Raw genomic sequence first — 18,576 nt, 5'->3', positions numbered from 1 at the left:
TAGTGGGAAAACGTCATCGTTTGGATTTAAATAATCTGAAGTTTGTATAACAGTTTATTTAATTAGGTCCAAATTCTTATCATTCCGACCTAAATCGAATATTATTTAAATAAAATAATTAATTATAAGGTACTTAACCACGGTGAGGTAGCTCAAACATGTGCTCAACTAACCTTGCATTCATATAAATGACAAGGTGATCATTTAGTTTATTTGATTTTGAATATTAGGATATTTTCTTGTTTGCACAATACTCCTTTTTGGAAAGCAGAATTTTCTTAACTTATGTCAAAATAATCACTGAAGCTTGGTAAAGGTTATTGTCATATTATTAATTAAAAAAAAAAACGACTCACATGGCATGCAGATTTAGGTTCTTTCAAAGCTTACCACTTTTTTTTTTATTGAAAACCTGAAGAACTTTAACTTAATTCCTGTGCATCTATCTCTCCTAATTAATGCTTCATTTTGAAACCTATCTCTCTTAATTAATGTTTCATTTTAAAAGTTCTCTCTGTCACTCTCTCTTATTGTAGGTTTCAGGTTCCATTCCCTCTTCTATTTCCATGTATTTAAGCTTTTAGCGGTAAGCTGGTGCTCTCTCCCTCTCTCTCTCTCTCTCTCTCTCTCTCTCTCTCTAAATGATCGGACCATTTTTTTAACATATACCAGTTTTTTTTAATATTAGAAACTTTAGTTTTTGATTCGGATCAACAGTAGCTTACAAATCATAAATTTTGGTAAATTTATTTTTCACTGGAACATGTTAGTAGAAAATTATTTACTATATGTTAATTCTAATTTAAAAAATGCAGCGTTGGGTTATATCGTCGAGGCCTGGATACGAACATTGTTAATTACATTGTCGTAAGTTAAACCAAAGGTAATTGCTAACTTAAGTTGCGTTAATAATGGCAAAAATTACTATAACAATATCAGTACCGAAAAGTAGAATGTTGGCTTATTAATTTTTATTGGCGTTTTTTTACTACACAAAATAGCATTACCGATTCATGTTTATCTATTCAGATTTATTATTTCTTATTAATATCGAAATTAGTTAGTTAATTATTTATCTTCCTCATTGAGTCATTGGTACTATAAAATTATGAAAAGAAAGGTTAAGAGATCGGATCCACATGTTTCTCTTGTGATTTTTACAGGATAAGCTAGCGACCTTTTATTAATTGGTTCGAAAAAGGTAAACTTCTAGATGTCATTAATTAATCAGGAAAATGTCGAACTTAAGTTATTTTAAACAATCTATTAAAAAGATTATTTGTATGTTTTCAGTTACTTCTTATTCTTTATTTGCAACACTCTTGAAAATTTTATAACGAAATTGAAGCTCAAGAACACTTTCATACAGCGACATATAAATCTATCTGCAATAAAAATTAATATGTTTGTATGTTTCTTCTTGTGTACCATTGTAAAAGGCCATGAAATTAAGTATGTAATCTGTTTAAAAAAGAGTGAGTCATGTTGCTTCTTGCATTGTTGGCCATCCCATGTAGCATACACTAATAGTACGATGCTAATTAGCTTCATTCAAGTGAATTACTGATTCCTTTCCCAATAAAAGAATATGCCAATTATTTCTATGCCTATATATAGAAAATTAAAATTAATTTGCTACCTCAATGGCCAAATGGTTTTTTTTTTTTTTTTTGTTGCTAAAAACCGTCTCAAAAGGTTCATATTCTGTCTCGAAAAGTATGGCGAATAACCGACTATTGTAAATGCACATCTGGTGACGGTCTTTAGCGACATAATATAAAAAAGAAAATCCATCCGTCTATAGCCAGCTGATTTCAATTCTTTATATGACTCGAAAAGTCCATGGAGTTTACATCGAGCCATTTCACTCCATTGACTAAATGAGGAGCCCAAAGACCTCCGAGCTGTCGTACTCCTTCCAAGTTGATGAACAATCAGAATCAAAATGAAAATGGCCAACCCTTATGAAGCAAGCAGAATGATTAGGTGAGGGTGTATGTGACTCCAGCCTTCATCTCTGCTTGTAGAGAATGAGAAAAAGAATATATATGTAAAGAAGGAGATTAGGTTCTTACGAATATTTAGTTTCAATAAAATAATGCTAGCAGTTCATGAAGTCGATGTTGAGAGATGAATCCCAGGCACTTACAATTTTTAAAGTTTAGGTAGCTCCTAACTGAAAAAAACAAAAAATTGGTAGCTGCAAATTAAAGTATAAAGTTTTGCATCATCTAAGATCATCAAGCTTTGTTCTCCGCATGCCCACCAGAACTAGACTGATAAATGGGCCCATTCAGGCTCTTTTCTTGAATTTCAACTAATTAGGAGCATATATATATATATATATATATATATATATATATATATATATATATATATATATATATATATATATATATATATATATATCCCAGATCACTAGTGTCTTTTAAATTCTTGTAAAAAATGATTTTAGACAAAAACCATTTTCTTTAACAAAAATCTAAGAGGAATTAACTAAATGTTGCTTGAAAGATGTGAAAGCGGAAAAATTGTTTTAATTAAGCATATGACTCCTCATGACTAATGCACTTTCTATACCATGTGGTTGATCTTGTTTAGACGTTCTAACCAAGGCATTTACGCTACGTTTGGATGGAGGGAAAAGGAAGGAAAGGGAGGGATGGAAAGAAATGGAAAGCAAACGGAGGGGAATGAAACCAGGAGGAAAAAGAGAGTAAAGGAAAATGAAGAACAGATAAAACTTGTTTGGATACTTTTTCTTTCTATCCCAATCCCCGGAATGAAACCAGGAGGAAAAAGAGAGTAAAGGAAAATGAAGAACAGATAAAACTTGTTTGGATACTTTTTCTTTCTATCCCAATCCCCAGAATTTTGGAGGGATTGGATTTGTATTGAGTTATTCTTTCATTTCCCTGCATTTTCTTTATTTTCCTTTGCAACCAATCAACATGGCTTTTTTGCTTTACTTTCCTTACCCTCATTCTTAATTAACCAACCAAACGCCGGCTTGACAACCATTTCCCTCTCTTTCCATTCATTTTCCTCCAACCAAACAGATTGTTAAAGCAATTGACTTTTTAGCATATGATATAATTGTAGAAAAATATTTTCCAAAAGCGGCCTCACTAATCCATGGCCAATCAATTTAATTCACTGTTAGAATATTTCAAAGGTGTAAAAGAATCTATAATGACAAGTTTTGAGCGTCACTGAAAGGTTTTCAAAAATTTGCAACTGGGGCATATGCAAATAATGATACCGAAGGAAAGCACTGCCGCTACTACTTTTAGTGATGCTTTACGTAACACAGCATGTACTCCTCTAAAGACTTTGAGTAACACTCCGATGAGGGCTACTGAAGTTTAATATTCTGGTCGTGCATCAAGCATGTTTCATATCATATTCTTCCTTTCTTCTTAGAAAAAGAATTGCCATGTATAAATGTTCTTGTTAAATCCATGGAGTCCGGCTCATTTTATCTAGTTTCCCGTAGAAAATACTTCTCCCTTTTGCCTGGAAGAAAAACAGTTCCTGTACATCGTCCATTTGTGCAAAAACTGCAAGATATATCCAAAAAATCATGTCTCCACCTTCCTGTTGATCTAAGTGGTTTGAACAGAGGTGTCCTGTAAGAGTGATAGTATGTTTGATTTCTTGTTCGGTGTTTGAATGGAACACCAGCACTAGAGAATAAACAAAGCAAGTGCAATTCAAGACAAGCTGGTACGTTGAATTACACTTTTTACTCAAGAGAAGGTATATCTTTTTTTTTTTCCTTCTTTTTTTGGTGAATGGCTGCACTTGATGTCCTATTCTTGGGAAGAGATATCCTGAAGAGTATGAGACCTTTTCCTTTTTTTCCCTAACCTTAGGGTTTTGGTGGGAATCGGGACACCGCTTAACTAAGCGTCACATGAACATACTCATTGTTTGCAGTCAAATGAAATATTTAGCATTTATAGGACTTGAATTGACGACCGGCCCCTTCCCTGTTATGTCAATTCGGCCAACTAGGACATGCCCCTTAGGACAATATGTCCTATTATGAGAATTAGTGAAACAAACATACTCTAAAACTAAGTGACGAATACCCAAACCTTGATATTTGTAGTAAAATATGTAAGATCGATCCTATTATGCAAAATAAACATACTCTAAGATGCTAGGTAGCAAAAATACCTAATTTTTTGGTTCTTTAGGGTCCGTTTGATTGTCGGGTGAAATTTAACGTGGTAAATTTTTCTGAAAAAATTTACAAGATGAAATTTCTCCTTCTTCCAATCTGAGGCTCTGTTTGATGCACAGGAAGAATTTAACGTGGTAAATTTAACCATGTTTGATGCACAAGAACAATTTAACGTGATAAATATTGTTTTTTTTCTTTTCAAGTCCCCAATGATTTTATTGCAACCACTAAAGCGATCGGCATGATATAGATTTTACTGCAACTACTAAGGCAGTTGATCGGCGCGATATAGGTACGTTCTTCCCAAGTATTGATGAAAAGAGGAAATCAATGACTAAGTATTGAATGAAATTGTTATGGACCATATCTTAGAGATTACAAAACATATTATGTTGAACTGGATTGACCACCATATCAGTATCAGAGTACACAGAAAATAAAACAGCAGAAAATTTTTAGTTGTAAAAATCAATTTGGTCATCTTCCTCTCCTCCCCCTGATTAGAACTGCTCTTCTTCATATTGTAGCCTTATGCCCAACAATGAATGCCTTTGTTCCTTCCAGATGCTCGTTCCTTGTGATCATCTGTTCGAAGACAACAACAGCCTCGGAAGCAAGGCCATTCTGACAAAACTCAGAAATCATGGAATTCCAATAGCCAACATCTCTGCAAAACATTTTATCAAACACTTTGTGCACGTCCCAAGCAGCCCCACATTTCCCATACAAATTGATCAGAGAAGAAGCCGCATAATGAACACCCAACTTCGCAGCCCAACAATAATGTTTTTGCCCTTCCGAAATAATTTTAAGAAGGCCATGGAGAGAGAGGAGGGGAGGGAGAGAGAGTTGCACGGGAGGACAGGTAGCGCAGAGAGAGATATGATCAACTTACGAAACTCGAGAATTCGAACTAAAGCGACAGGTTTTGGAGAGAGCGAGCCTTCAATTTTCTCTGGTCTTCTCGTTCGCTTCCTTTTCCTGTTCATCACCCCTTCGTGGTTTTGATTTTGGGTCAGAGAAAATGGGTGGGAGAGCAAACTCGGCCAAAGCAATTATCGAGGGGGCATGACTATCAAAATCATGGCGGAGGAGAAGCATCCTCATGCCCCTCCTGCTTGTGGTCGTTGTCCTTGTTGAGATTTCGTTTTTGGGACGTCTCAACATCATCGTCGTTGTCATCTTTTCCTCTCTTGGGTACTGATGAATTGGGCAAGGAGATGTGCTAGGAGTGGCTGGAGAGAGAGGACGCCTCTGCTGCACCTTCAACCCTCTCCGGCAGCGACGGCCTTTGCTAAGTGGGAGCTCGTCGACTGCGAAGGAAGATGCATGGGTGAAATGAACAGAAGCTTTCGAAAGGAAAATGTCGAGCAGGTGAAATTTCACCCGCTCACTTTATCGTAAACAGGGTGTTTGATGGTTTTTGTTTCGGGCGGGCGAAATTTCATCTGCCCGTACATCTTTCAACCGCTCCACCAAATTATTTTGGGCAATCAAACGGGCCCTTAGTTAAATAAGCAAGATCCCGGGTGTTGTTCCCGAATCTAGATCGAAAGAACTGTACTATAATAGGATTGGTTGCATTAGAAATAGCGCTTCTGTTATCTTGGAGATTGTTGATAGACCTTGGAATCGGGTCGGCCCGATGCTCGAAACTTGAGCCTGGGCCCGGCCCGATACCCAACACTTGAAACCGGGCCTGGGCCAATATAAATAAAAAAATTGTAAATATAAAATTAAAAAATTTTGAATATAAAATATTTTTTAATAATAAAATATATATTATTAAAATAATAAAAATAAAAAAAGTTTAATCGGCCTGACCCGATATATTATCTGGCCGGGTATAGGGCCCGTTGCCCAGGCTTTAATTGTTGAGCACTAGAAGAGAATTTTCAAGGCTTTTGACAAATTAATATTATTGAAAAATGAGTTCTAATAGCAATTGAATTGTGAAACACTCACTTGGGAGTTGGTGCAGGATTTAGCCCGGCTCAAATCTCAAAGAGTGCAAGTTGCTTTCATCAATCATAGCAATATAATTTCACTTAGTGGTTCATCTCATAAGTTAAACGCCAGTTGGATGATTGGTATATGAGATTGACAACACCTCAAAGGGTGGACTATAACAAATACTCCCACAATTTTCCTTTTTATTTTTATCTTGGCATGTTTGTTCACCAATTCGTTGGTTGATTCTTACAAAATCAACCATGTACATCACATATACACACACTACATGTGAATTCCAAGACATCATTATAAAGTTCAATTAATCAGAAACAAGAAAAACTGCATGCCTAGGTTTATCTCCAATACTGAAATCAAGAGAAATAATATGCTTCAAATCAAGAAAATTGCATGTTTGATAAGTTTAATTTGATTATGTGGTTCGACTTGATTAGAATTTGCCATGCATAAATCAAGCAAAGAATAGGTTTCTCCAACAGAGTAAATCAAGATGGGGAGCTGAAGAACCTAGATACCTATGCCTCACCTCGTAGTATATATATGTTGGTAGGGCAATGTGTTAGTTGTCTTGCGATGGATGGAGATGGGGAGTTAAGAGGTCGGTTGACAAAGAAAACAGTTTGTTACTGCTTCATGAATCTACACTAAAGAGGCATATTCATATAACAGTTTGGCTATTTATGATAGATTCATGGATTAGTAACAAATTGTTACTGTTATTAAGGAGCAGTTTTGCAATGATAACACTTTGTTACTGTCTCATAAATCCACCCCAAAATATGGGGCATAGGGGTGGAGGGAAATGGGGTACGGCATTCAGCAATTTCTTTACCCATGGAAGGCCACCATTGGACTTAGCAGAAAGTGTACAATAACTTTTTATGCATAATGGATCTCTAAACCGTTTCCAAATTTGCCTTGAGGGGCATCTCAGAAGGTCGGTGAGAGCCTGACGGTCAGTTCCATTCCTATAAACTCTATTTCTCTAGACTGCAAACAGTGGCTAAGATACTCTAGTTGTAGAGATGTTAATGGATTGAATTAACATAACCTTAACTGTGTCTGCTTATTCGGATATTCACATATTCGAATTCAAATATGAACAAAGAAAAGTTATATCCAAATCGAAGTCCAATTTCACAATCCAAATCTGATTTTTCATTCATATCCGAATCTTGAACCGTTATATACATATATACACACATATATATATATATATATATGTATATATATATATATATATATAAGAATGGTACGTCAACACCTTTCTGTGCCACCAGTATGACGAACTCATACCAACATAAAAAGCAAAATCCTAATTATGCCAAGCGTGTTCTCAACTAACATGCATTTTGAGAAATTTTCTTTCTGAAGATTGAGATATTTTATTTTCTGCATTCAGCTTCAATTTTTGGGCAAGCAAAAATTTCTTTTGCTCCTATAAACTTTTTGGAGAATGACATGGATTTTACCAAGTGTTAAAAGATTTTTTCTTATTTCAGTCTAAGGGCACTTGGATCATTAAAATGTGACGCGCATACATGCAGATTTATAAGTTCTTAAAAAATTGTTTGAATCTTTTAGTTTTTTTTAACTAAAGAACTTTAACCTAATCCCTTAATTTGCATCCATGTCTCATAATTAATGCTTCACTTTATATATATATATATATATATATATATATATATATATATATATATATATATATATATATATATATATATAATCGCTCTTACTTTCTCCTCTCTTGCTAATGCCCTCACTTTCTCTCTCAACAAAGGCTTTGGAGTCGACAGTTTGGGGCAAGTGATCGGATTAATTATTTTACCTCTAACAGCTTTTCCGAATATTCGAGGATCTAGAGTTGCTCCTTTGGGTAAACAATAGCATACAAATCCCAAACTTCGCTAGTTTATTTTTAATGGAAGAGTGCTATGTTTTATGCCATGTTCTTGATAAAAAGGAACGAATCATGTTGCTTCTTGCATTGCTGCTCATTTAGCATACTAATACTACCATTCTAAATTATTTAATTCAGGTGCGTCACTAATGCCTTTTCCAAGAAAGTCTCAATGGTGGAATTGATGAGGTACGCTTGCTTTGCTTTTCGGTGTTGGAAGGGAACGCTAACAATGGAGAATAGACAAGCAAGTGAAGAATAAGAAGGATGGCTACTAATCATGTGACCTCACATTAAGTCTTCTAAGCCATATAGAATGAAACAACATATGTATGACATCAAATCTCTTGGGAGGGTCATTAAACACAAAGTGCTTCTGGACCCTCATAACATTTGCTTGCAACTTCAAGTATGAATGTTCAGGAATGTTAATCAAAATCTTTTTAAGTTCGGGTATCTTTTGAACTGGAATTGGAACCGAAAACTGAGACCAATCTAGAACATCACTGAAGGGGAGCACATAGCCATCGGAAATCGGCACCGGCATGCAACCAGCCAGTATGGATTCAGTGAGCCTAGGGCTGGCGACTTCATACCCACTTGGGCGGAGGCAGTACTTGGCGTTCATCATGTGCTCCTTATAGCTTTGGCCTCTAGGCAAACGTTGAAAGATTTGAATTTGGGGGTCCTTACCATCCCAATGTTCGAAGAGGAACTTTCTAACGGAGTCATGGTTGCCTCCTGCAAAAAATGCTAATACCCTTTTTGAGGAAGGTGGAGTTGGGGTTCTGACGGCTCTTGGGAGACGAAACTTGAAGTAGAACTCTGGGAGTGGCACATCCTTTCTTGGATTGAAGCCTTCTGAGATATGAGATATTGGCACTGCACAGCACCCTCATCAAACTTTTGACGAGCTCTTGCTTTACAGTGACATATGGTGCCTAAACATGACCAAAAAGAGCCCAATTCAAATTGAAATTGACTTGATAAATCAAGATATATAAACTGTATTCAAGATAATGAATGCAACATGCACTAATATATATATATATATATATATATATATATATATATATATATATATATATGTGTGTGTGTGTGTGTGTGTGTGTGTATGTGTGTGTGTGTGTGTGTGTGTGTTGAGAAAGAGAGCCACATGAGCCTCGAGAGCTGAAACCCTCAACCCAAATCAGCACTCTATTAGGAGACTGCCCTTCAAAAATAACACACCACACCACCAGTTGTAAACCCATCGTCACATTATGTTCATGTGGGACAACTGATCTGAATCAGGGCCACTAATAATATTGAAATAATAGCTGAATCCGGATCTGCACGCAATGCCTTCCCTGGCCTGCTCTAGAAAAATGGATAGACACCTCATATTTTGATGTTAGGAAACCATAATACGCATTGGGAAAAGTGATTTTAAGATGGATTCATTGAGATCAACACTAATTAATGAGTGGATCTTAGTAACCCGATTTGCTGGAGACTATGCTCGTGCTGTTGAGTCAGTGAGGGTGCAAATCTAGGAACTCGTCTTGGATTGATGAAGACTGATGGAGGGATGATGTCCTGTGTTGTTCTCTTGATCATCGACAACCTTGAGCAAATCTTGGTTAAAAATTTAAGTTGAATTTACCATTGGTGATGCTAAAACAGTCCAGGGAGGAATGGAGTGATCTTTGGGACTCTTTTTTGGGTGGTGGATCGTTAACCCCATCTCACTTAAAAGAGTGGAATGACAAGGATGGGGTTCTCAGTCATAAAAACTAAATTAAGTGCACAACTGAAGGATGATTGTCATAAAGACCTATTAATATTTTATAGTTTGCAGAATGTGCAGTGGAATTAGCACATGCAAACTTGCCGCTTCCAATCAGTGTTTACAGCTAGATGTGAGCAATAATGGCTGGTGCAAATGTGCTTTTCACAATGGCTTCAAATAACGGACCGGTGAAGAAGTAAAGAAAAACATAAGGAAAGTGGTGGAGATTTTTACTTACCCAATCATGGCAGGTGACCATGAAATGATCTGCACCATTTGTGCTGTTCCAATATGGGAACTTGTTTGCTATCACTTGGACGTAGTCACTGATGACTGCCCACATTCGGTGAAGAGCCACAACGCCGGCCTTGGATGCGACAAATCTTCTCATTCTTTGAACACTGAAAGGGAAGAAGTAGAGCAAGGCCTGCTCTGGATCACTGGTGATAAAGGGCAGCCTCTGCTTGTCCATCTCTTGGATGAAATGGCCCTCAATCGAGTACACTCCCATTCATGGAAAATGGGTGGCTCCCCTTCCCTGTAGATCAATATCTTCAGCCTCTTCTCCATCTCTATGCAGCTCCTGTTTACACCAAGCACGGCTGCTCAGTAACTAGATCTATGACTATAATAACTACCATTTCCACATCTGATCAGTAACAGGATTCAAATGCCATCTACAAATTATAAGCTCGTTGCTAAAAGATTCTTGAAGTGATCAAGGCCTGATCAACTCCTAGAAAGCTTGATCACTAGTTCTTTTTACTTTCTGTAAAAGAAGGCAAAGACAAAGTTGATTTACTGATGAAATGTGTAAGAATTGTGGTAGATGCCCCCCCTCGGCAAGAAGCTCTTGCGCTTCCGAGTGGTGTAGTTTCTCATCACAACAGCCCTTCTAATGGCCGCCCTCGACCTGGCAAGACCCTCCTCCAACTTCTCCAACCTGCTCTTCTCAACACCGCTGCCTCTCTTCTTCCTCTGCAGCCAGAGAGGGCAGTTACAGTCAGAAAAACTGGTTGGCCATTTCAATTGATCAGTGAAAGAAGATAAAGAGAGATTAATTAGCTGAGTTCGACTTCCTACTGTAATCACCGAAGCATTCGAGACGGTGCTAAGTGTGGCATTGGGTGTTGCAGGGGCAGACTCGATGGGAGGCGCAGGCATCGGTGCAGGGACAAAGTCGGCGGGAGGGGCAGGCATGGGTGCAGGAGCAGAATCAGTGGGAGCGGGGGCAGACATGGTTACAGGGAAGAGATGAAGGAAGGAGAGTCCGGAGGAACTTGTTCCACTGCCATTGTAGAAATTGAAGACGGCCACAGGGAGTACGAGAACCAGCACGAAAAGAAAGGCTGACAAGGCTCCTTTCATGTTGCTGCATTCGCTTCTTCTTCTCCTTCTTGGGCCTCTATCAGAGCAACCGACAGTGGCCTCCTACCGCGGTTGGTCTCAAAAACTCTTCTTCGCACCAACACGCGTGGGCGGTATGTTTCAAATCGCTTCTTGTTTCTGCAGCCATTGATCACTGCAGAAGATCCCCGTCACTGGTAAGAATCTCCGAGTGTTCCTTCAGTGCAGAAGATGGTGGAATTTGAAAGCTTGAAATAAAGAAAGGCCTGACAGGTCAATTTTTATGAGAGATGGTTACATGACATGTGATATGTGGTAGATCCTTATAAGCCGGTGCATATAACCAGCTTAAGTTTTTTTTATGTTCGTCCTCAACGACTTGTGTTGTAAATGAAAGTGGAACAAGTATAGCTTAGCTGGTTGGGGTTCTCTAGTTTGATTATCGTGTGCATAAATGTCATCCTACTGGTATGTTATCACTGATATCGATGCAGTCCAATATTAAAAAAAAGGGTTCTCACCTCCTTCCTTCGAGAGACTGTTGAATAATTTGTATGAATTCAATCATTTTGCCTATATTCGTGTTTGAATAAAATAAATGGAGTGTGCCCAAGTGGTAAGGCAACGGGTTTTGGTCCTGTTAATTATATAGCGGTTTTTTAAAATATATCTTGGGGTGCCCCAAAGCGCTCATAGTATCAACTGGTCATACAATTGCGGTTACATAGACGTTTGCAACTTAGAATGGTATGAAGCAGTTTGCGCTAGCTTTGTGTGTGAACCAGGTGGTTCATGTGTGTAAGTGAATGAGTTCACTAGACAACACAACGATAATAGTATGTTACTGTTTTATGTATCTACTTGAAAAAATATGATAGACTTGTAGATTATTTTGTAAAGTGGTCCATAAATCTCTCTTGATTTTAGGAATATACATACAACAACAGTAACATATTGTTACTCATGTCAAACAACCACTGAAGTGTTTGTCTTTCATTTTTCATATTTTCTTAAATTAATTACTTTGTGAATCAGATGGATTTATTTATTTAGTTGGATTTGATAAAGAAATTCATATTTAGTTACTAATCATATTCGTATTCGGACCGCGGTTTAATCGCCTAATGCAAATTTGAGTTTGACACGGTCCCTTGACTCTTTGAAAAATAATTTAGCATTTCCAAAAATTTTAATTTCACCCTTTAGAAATTTTGGTACTTATATACCATCCTTAAAAAATATCCTAAAAAAATTGTCCAAGAGTCAACCAAGTAAATAGCGTCTTTTAATTGACCCGGTAAAATCAGTCAATTAAAAAAATTATATTAATTTTTAAAAACAATATGTTAAAAAGTATTTAACCACAAGTTCAGGTATGTCGATCATATGGTTGCTGCTCGGCATTTTGTGATATTTTAATTGTGCAATATTCTATCTTGGTGAACAGCACATTAAAATTATAAAACAAAAAACACGCCTCACCTTTTGATATTATTAAAACCATACACTTAAATTTTGGGGTTGTCCAACGGGAATAACTTTTTTGTCAAGCAGTGCAGTTGTTCGGCTAGAATCGGCTCATATTGGCCCACTTTTGGATTTTATGAATTTTAAAAATAATTTAATGTATTGTAATTTTGATTTCAAGGCCAAGGTTATTGCTAAAATTAGTTGGGTTAATAGAAAACTTTATTAAAATAACATGTATATCAACAAATTGTATGTTGACTGATTTTTATTGGCCTCTTTAATTATACAAAATATGATTACTAACTCTTGTTTAACTATTCAAATTAGTTATTTTTTATTAATAGTAAAATTAGTTAAGTAACTACATGTGCAATTTATACAACCTAGATTACTAGGTTAGGGATAAAAACCAGACTGCTTAAATCCAATGATTAAAGTACTTTTCCTTTGTTGCCATCTAAACTTACAGCTATGATCTCAAGAATAAATTGATGAGAAACATACATTAAGTTAATTATTTTTTGAACTTAAAGCATCTTTTGAGAAAACATCAAATTGAATGGTTCATGTAACATCAAAATTTTAACCACGAAAAAATCTTCATTTTTTGTAAAAACAACTAAAAATAAAATAAAATATGTTTAACATCAAATTAGTTTTAATAAACATATTATGATGGTTTTATTTTGTTTAAATTATTTTTTTAGCAAAAAAAATATTGGATCTACCAATTTCCCCTATCTTTTATATTGGATTTATAAATTTATGAAAGAACGTTTTAGGTGCATTTAGAACGCAGATATGTTAATTTCTCGTGTTCTTTTTTTACTATTTCTCAGTCGATTTAATCCCAAAAAAAAAACACATCCGAAGCAAGTTTTATACTTTATATGGGATCTCCCAAAGAAGGCCGGGTGGAAAGGGGGTATTTTTGTCATTTGGGTACTCCAAGCGTTCAGCTCAAATACAAGGGCATTTTAGTCATTTGTGCACTTCCCTTTGGCAACATGAGGGAGGCCTGTGCATATAACAAGAAAAAGGCAAAAAAACAAAAGGGAAATCAAGTTACTAAAGTTCAATCAGTTTAGGGAATCTTGGTTGTCTGTCAATGTGGAACTGCACATATATAATTGAAATGTAAGAATACATAACAGGAAAGAAGATGAACATTAGACATCCTCAAGTCCCAAATTAAGTCTTCTGAGCCATATTGAATGCAACAACATATGCATGACATCAAACCTCTTAGCAGGGCGATTCACAGCGAAGTGCCCTTGAACCTTCAACACATTCGCCTGCAACTTCAAGTACGTGCTCTCCGGAATGCCCCTGAGAATCTCCTTAATTTCAGGTATCCTTGACACCGGAATGGGGACGGAGAACTGAGTCCAGTCGAGCACATCGCTGAAGGGGAGCACGTAGCTGTCGGAGATCGGCACCGGAATGCAGCCGGCGAGTATCGACTCTGTGATTCTGGGGCTGGCGACTTCGTACCCACTTGGGCAGAGGCAATACTTGGTCTTCCTCAAGAACTCTCCGTAGTCTAAGCCTTTTGGTAAGTACTCGAAGATCTGAACCTGTGGGTCCTTGTCTTTCCATTCTTTGAAGAGAATTTTTCTTACTACGCCATGGTTGCCTCCGGCGAAGAATGCCAGCATGGTTTTTGCAGAAAGCGGCGATGGATCGACAACAGGAACCGGAAGCTTATGCCCCATGTTGAATTCTGGGAGAGGGGCATCCCTCGTTGGGAAGAAACCTTCGGAGGAGTTGGCATTGCACAGAACTCTGATCAAATTCTTGAACACAGGTCGGCCGATTGTAGCATACGGTGCCTGAACTTCAAGAGAGGAGTGCCCTCAAAATGTTGGAAGAATCGTGGAAGGCAAATTAATCAAGTTAAAATTGACATGAACTGGTTGCGTCAGTAGTGCACCCTTGCATCACTGACTTCGTGGGATCGTCACTAAATTCAATGCATTGTTCATGCTACTTTCTAAGTCACTTCATTTCTTTTTTGTCTCCTAACTACACTGATGTAGTGTCAACAAATCTCATTCCTAACACATTTATCACGTCACTGAATCATTCCTTTTCTTATAGTGAACATTTGCCTAAAGTTTTCTTGCCTTGAATTTTTATTCTCATTGTTGGACATGAAAAAACTTGTGTCTCTGCCCTTGATAGTGACACAATATTGTCTTTGTTAAGATTAAAGTTGCTTCATAAGTCCCTAAGGTCGTGTTTGATTACCAAGAATATGAGATCCGCAGTTTTGTACCTCCCATCCCCCCCCCCCCCCCCCCCCCCGCCCAAACAAACAAATTTAGATCTCAAATCCATGCTTTTAAAATTAAAATTCATGGTTCTGAGATCCCTGGTGATCTCCGAGGTCTCATATCACCGGGGATCTCATATCACTGGGAATCTCAAATCCATGGTGAAAGAAACATACCATAATTCTATTGTTATATGTTAATGAAAACATGCAAACCACATAACCATTCCTCTCACATCCTTAATAATGTAGATTTGAATTCAATACGAAAAAGAAAAAAGGTAAAAGATGGATCTTCTTCATACCCAGTCATGGCAAGAGAGCATGAAATGGTCTGCACCATGGGTCCGATTCCAATATGGATACTTGGCCGATATGACCTGGATGTAGTCGCTCGTTATGTCTGGTAGGGATTGCCGATCAAGCGAGCCCTTTTCATAGACAAAACCGACCATTCTGACCACACTGAAGGGAAGGAAGTAGACCAAGGCTTCTTCGGGGTTCCTGGTGACAAAAGGTCCATTCTCATCCATCTCACTGATGAATTGGCCTTCTATTGAATATATATTCCCACATGGGCCTTCATGGAACATGGGAGGTTCACCTTCTTTGTAGATCCATATCTTCAATCTCTTCTCCATCTCTATGTAGCTCCTGCAAGTAATTCAAGTTTCTGGTTAGAGGTTTGATTCTGTGCTGGCCTGGAATCGAACCTTTCATTATAAAGCAGCTGTCTCACTTGCATAGATCACGAAAATCTTGACTATAATTTCTTCTTTTTGTATTGAATGCCAAAGAATGCCAAAGAAAAAACGAGGAGAATACTCATGGCAGTCACATAGAAGTCATGATTGACTGCAAAAGTGGTTGTTACTCCAGATTGCAAACAATTGCATACATGACATTGACATTATGACATTTGAGTCTAATGGTGTACTATAAGTAGGGCTGCACAACGAGCAGAGCTAACTCATGTTTGATTCAAACTCACTCAAAAAAACTCCGACTCATTTATAAACGAGTCAAGTTCAAGCTTATAATGATACTCTAAATGATAAACGAGTCGAGTTCGAATTTTAAAAACTCAATTAGTTTATACTTGCAAATCAATAGTCTATATAATATTGTCAAAACCGTTTTCACAAGTTATACGACTTATATGATTTAACGCTTACACGAGTTTGAACAGTTAATGCTTACATGAGTTAACGGTAAACGAGTTAACACCGAAACGAGTTAAATGGGTTAAACGAATCGAGTTCGAGCTCAATTTTGTGTGGTCGAGTCGAGCTCGAGCTTGCTCTAAGAAGCTCGGGTCGAGTTTGAGCCGAGCTCGAGTTTTTTGAGCCGAGTCGAGTTCTAACTGACCAAGCTTGGGCTCGACTCGGCTCGTGTGCAGCCCTAACTATATGACCATTCAGGTTCAACATGACGGACGGTTATATATATATATATATATATATATATATATATATATATATATATATATATATGTGTGTGTGTGTGTGTGTGATACTTTGTACAGACCAAAGTCCCTAATATTTTTTCCGCTTTTCAGAGTTGAGGGCTGAACACCTATCAACTAATCTTTGCCCATCCACCTTTTTGGTATCTAAAAAGTAGCATCATATGCTCCAACCAGCCTCATACGTCATGTTTAGCATTCATATCCATATGACATTAAATTTTCCAAATCAAAAGCAGTTTGGGAAAATAAGCTTTTTCCAGAAATCGGGCTCATGATCTTCGGCTTCAAAAAATCGACCAGGACCCGTTGATGATGAAATATTGTTCATGAACAGTGAGCTTCAACAGGGGAATCTCGGAATCGTCGTCACCCACTTTGGCAGGAAAAAGTTGTTTCTTTTTATAAACGCAGCTAAAGCAATCGTCTTCGTTTCAGAGAAATCGAAACAAGTTCATTACTGATGGAAAGCGTAGGGATTGTGGTAGATGGAGCCGCTGGGGATGTAACTCTGCCGCTTCCGAGAAGTGCAGTTTCTCTCCAGGATCGCCCTCCTGATGGACGCCCTCGACCTCGCTAGACCTTCCTCCATCTTCTCCCACCTGCCCGTCTTTCCATCTTTCCTCCACTTCCTCTGCAGATACACACAGACACACAGAGAAACACAGACAGAGCAATCAAACAGATGGGTAGTCGAATCAACGAAGAGAAAAGTATATGTCATTAAACTGAATTTGTATTCCTACTGTTGCTGGAGCATCTGATGCAGTCTTGAGATAGCCGCTGGTAGAGGATGTGGCAGGGGAAAGAAGGAAGGTGAGAACAGGGGAGGTTTTACCACCTGTGTTGGAGTTGATGACGGCCACAGAGAATATGAGGATGAACAGCAGCAGGACTGCTGTGATGTATTCCTTCATGTTGGTCGTGTCTCTCTATATTTTCTCTCGTTTCAAGCTCCCTTACATAGCAATTAGCATGGCACCGGAGCTTTTGGTTTTGGCCAGAGCAAGAAACCATGGAGGTTGCTTTCTAGTCAGTTCCTGCTGCTGTCTTTTCTTCTCTGGGAAGATTTGTATATTGAGGGGAATTTTGCACGGTTTTTCTTTTCAAATATCACATTTTTCATCAAAACTGTCAAATGAGGGCTTGAGTTGGAAGCATCAAAAGATTTCACGGCTCCCAACTTGGATCCGATTCATTTGTTTTTTCAACATTATGTTCAACAGTTTTGCAAAATGTGAACAAGAACAGAAAGGGATTGATTTCACGCTGAGTGCTGACATGGGAACTATCTCTTTGTTCGAATCGCAAAGGAAAGATAAGGAAGACGAGAGAACAAACAAAAGGGCCCTTTCGTTTGAAATCCGTCTCCATCTTTGTTGCTGGAGAAATTTGTTTAGTTTCAGGAAATGGTAGATTATTGAAAGCTTCCTCCATTTGAAGCCACAAGAAACAACAATTGAAGTATCTATCAGATGGACAACGACATCAAGCTCAGTCAGAATTACCACAATAAAAACCCGAAGATTACTACTCATGTGGCCTTTGATCAATCCGTAGCCACTAATCAATAAGCTTAATTAAAAGCGGATCTGGTTAGATGCTATGGCCCATAGCAAGGGACGATGTGGTATGACTTAAAAATAACAAAAAATGTCCCTTTAATAAGACCCCAGAAGCAAAAGTGGAACTGAAAAACATCCCCTAATAAAATTAATAAAATACTCGTGTGCTAAGCGTGGGATCTTAGGCTGGGAATGTGGGCGGGACGGCTGGTCCAAGGCTCGACAAAACCAGTTTTGAACTGACTTGAAGTCTTGCCAGCAGCTAAGGGTGGGGGTCGGGCTGGGCCGCCGCAGGGCCGGCCCGGCCCTGTTGGGCCCGGGCCAGGATTTTTTGGGCCCGGGCCCGGGTCGGCCCTGCCTGTCCCAGTTTGGCCCATTTAAGTTTAAAAAATATATTTTTTAATTTTTTTTTAATAATATATATTTATTTTTAATAAATATATTTTATACTTAAAAATTTTATTTTATGATTAAAAATTTTTTTTTTATTTTTAAACGGGCTGAGCCTGGGTAGAGACCCAGGCTATCGGGCCGGGCCCGGGCTGGGCTGCCCGGCCCGATGCCCACCCTTATCAGCAGCCTAAGTTCAGTCCACTTAATTATATCTGGCCGGGTAAAATTAT

The 18,576-nt window shown here is 38.0% G+C and overlaps 2 protein-coding genes across 2 annotated transcripts; both read right to left on the bottom strand.

Moving 5' to 3' along the window:
- Positions 1-8,334: 8,334 nt before the first annotated feature.
- On the bottom strand, positions 8,335-10,303 carry LOC116253182 (probable glycosyltransferase At5g11130). Its single transcript, XM_031627953.2, has 3 exons — positions 10,070-10,303; positions 8,965-9,001; positions 8,335-8,921 (listed from the first exon to the last, which is right to left on the bottom strand). The coding sequence occupies exons 1-3, from the start codon at positions 10,301-10,303 to the stop codon at positions 8,335-8,337; spliced, it is 858 nt and encodes a 285-aa protein (XP_031483813.2).
- A 3,396-nt stretch (positions 10,304-13,699) lies between these two features.
- On the bottom strand, positions 13,700-17,448 carry LOC116252363 (probable glycosyltransferase At5g20260). The gene is made up of 4 exons (XM_031626568.2): positions 17,135-17,448; positions 16,850-17,022; positions 15,229-15,577; positions 13,700-14,480 (listed from the first exon to the last, which is right to left on the bottom strand). The coding sequence occupies exons 1-4, from the start codon at positions 17,303-17,305 to the stop codon at positions 13,818-13,820; spliced, it is 1,356 nt and encodes a 451-aa protein (XP_031482428.1). The 5' UTR covers positions 17,306-17,448; the 3' UTR covers positions 13,700-13,817.
- Positions 17,449-18,576: the final 1,128 nt, after the last annotated feature.

This window comes from Nymphaea colorata, chromosome 4, assembly GCF_008831285.2.
Source record: "Nymphaea colorata isolate Beijing-Zhang1983 chromosome 4, ASM883128v2, whole genome shotgun sequence".
NCBI lineage: Eukaryota > Viridiplantae > Streptophyta > Magnoliopsida > Nymphaeales > Nymphaeaceae > Nymphaea > Nymphaea colorata.
The sequence above is the reverse complement of the archived record's forward strand: the minus strand, read 5'-3'. Positions and strand labels throughout refer to the sequence as shown.

Excerpts from the sequence above, each read along its gene's own strand:
- LOC116253182 (XM_031627953.2), bottom strand. The coding sequence starts at position 10,303 with ATGGACAAGCAGAGGCTGCCCTTTATCACCAGTGATCCAGAGCAGGCC. Across the intron at positions 9,002-10,069 it reads TGGTCACCTGCCATGATTGG|GCACCATATGTCACTGTAAA; the intron begins GTAAGTAAAAAT and ends GGTCATGTTTAG. Across the intron at positions 8,922-8,964 it reads AAAGCAAGAGCTCGTCAAAA|AAGGCTTCAATCCAAGAAAG; the intron begins GTTTGATGAGGG and ends CTCATATCTCAG.
- LOC116252363 (XM_031626568.2), bottom strand. The coding sequence starts at position 17,305 with ATGAAGGAATACATCACAGCAGTCCTGCTGCTGTTCATCCTCATATTC. Across the intron at positions 15,578-16,849 it reads AATCCCTACGCTTTCCATCA|GAGCTACATAGAGATGGAGA; the intron begins GTAATGAACTTG and ends AATTACTTGCAG. Across the intron at positions 14,481-15,228 it reads TGCTCTCTTGCCATGACTGG|GCACCGTATGCTACAATCGG; the intron begins GTATGAAGAAGA and ends CTTGAAGTTCAG.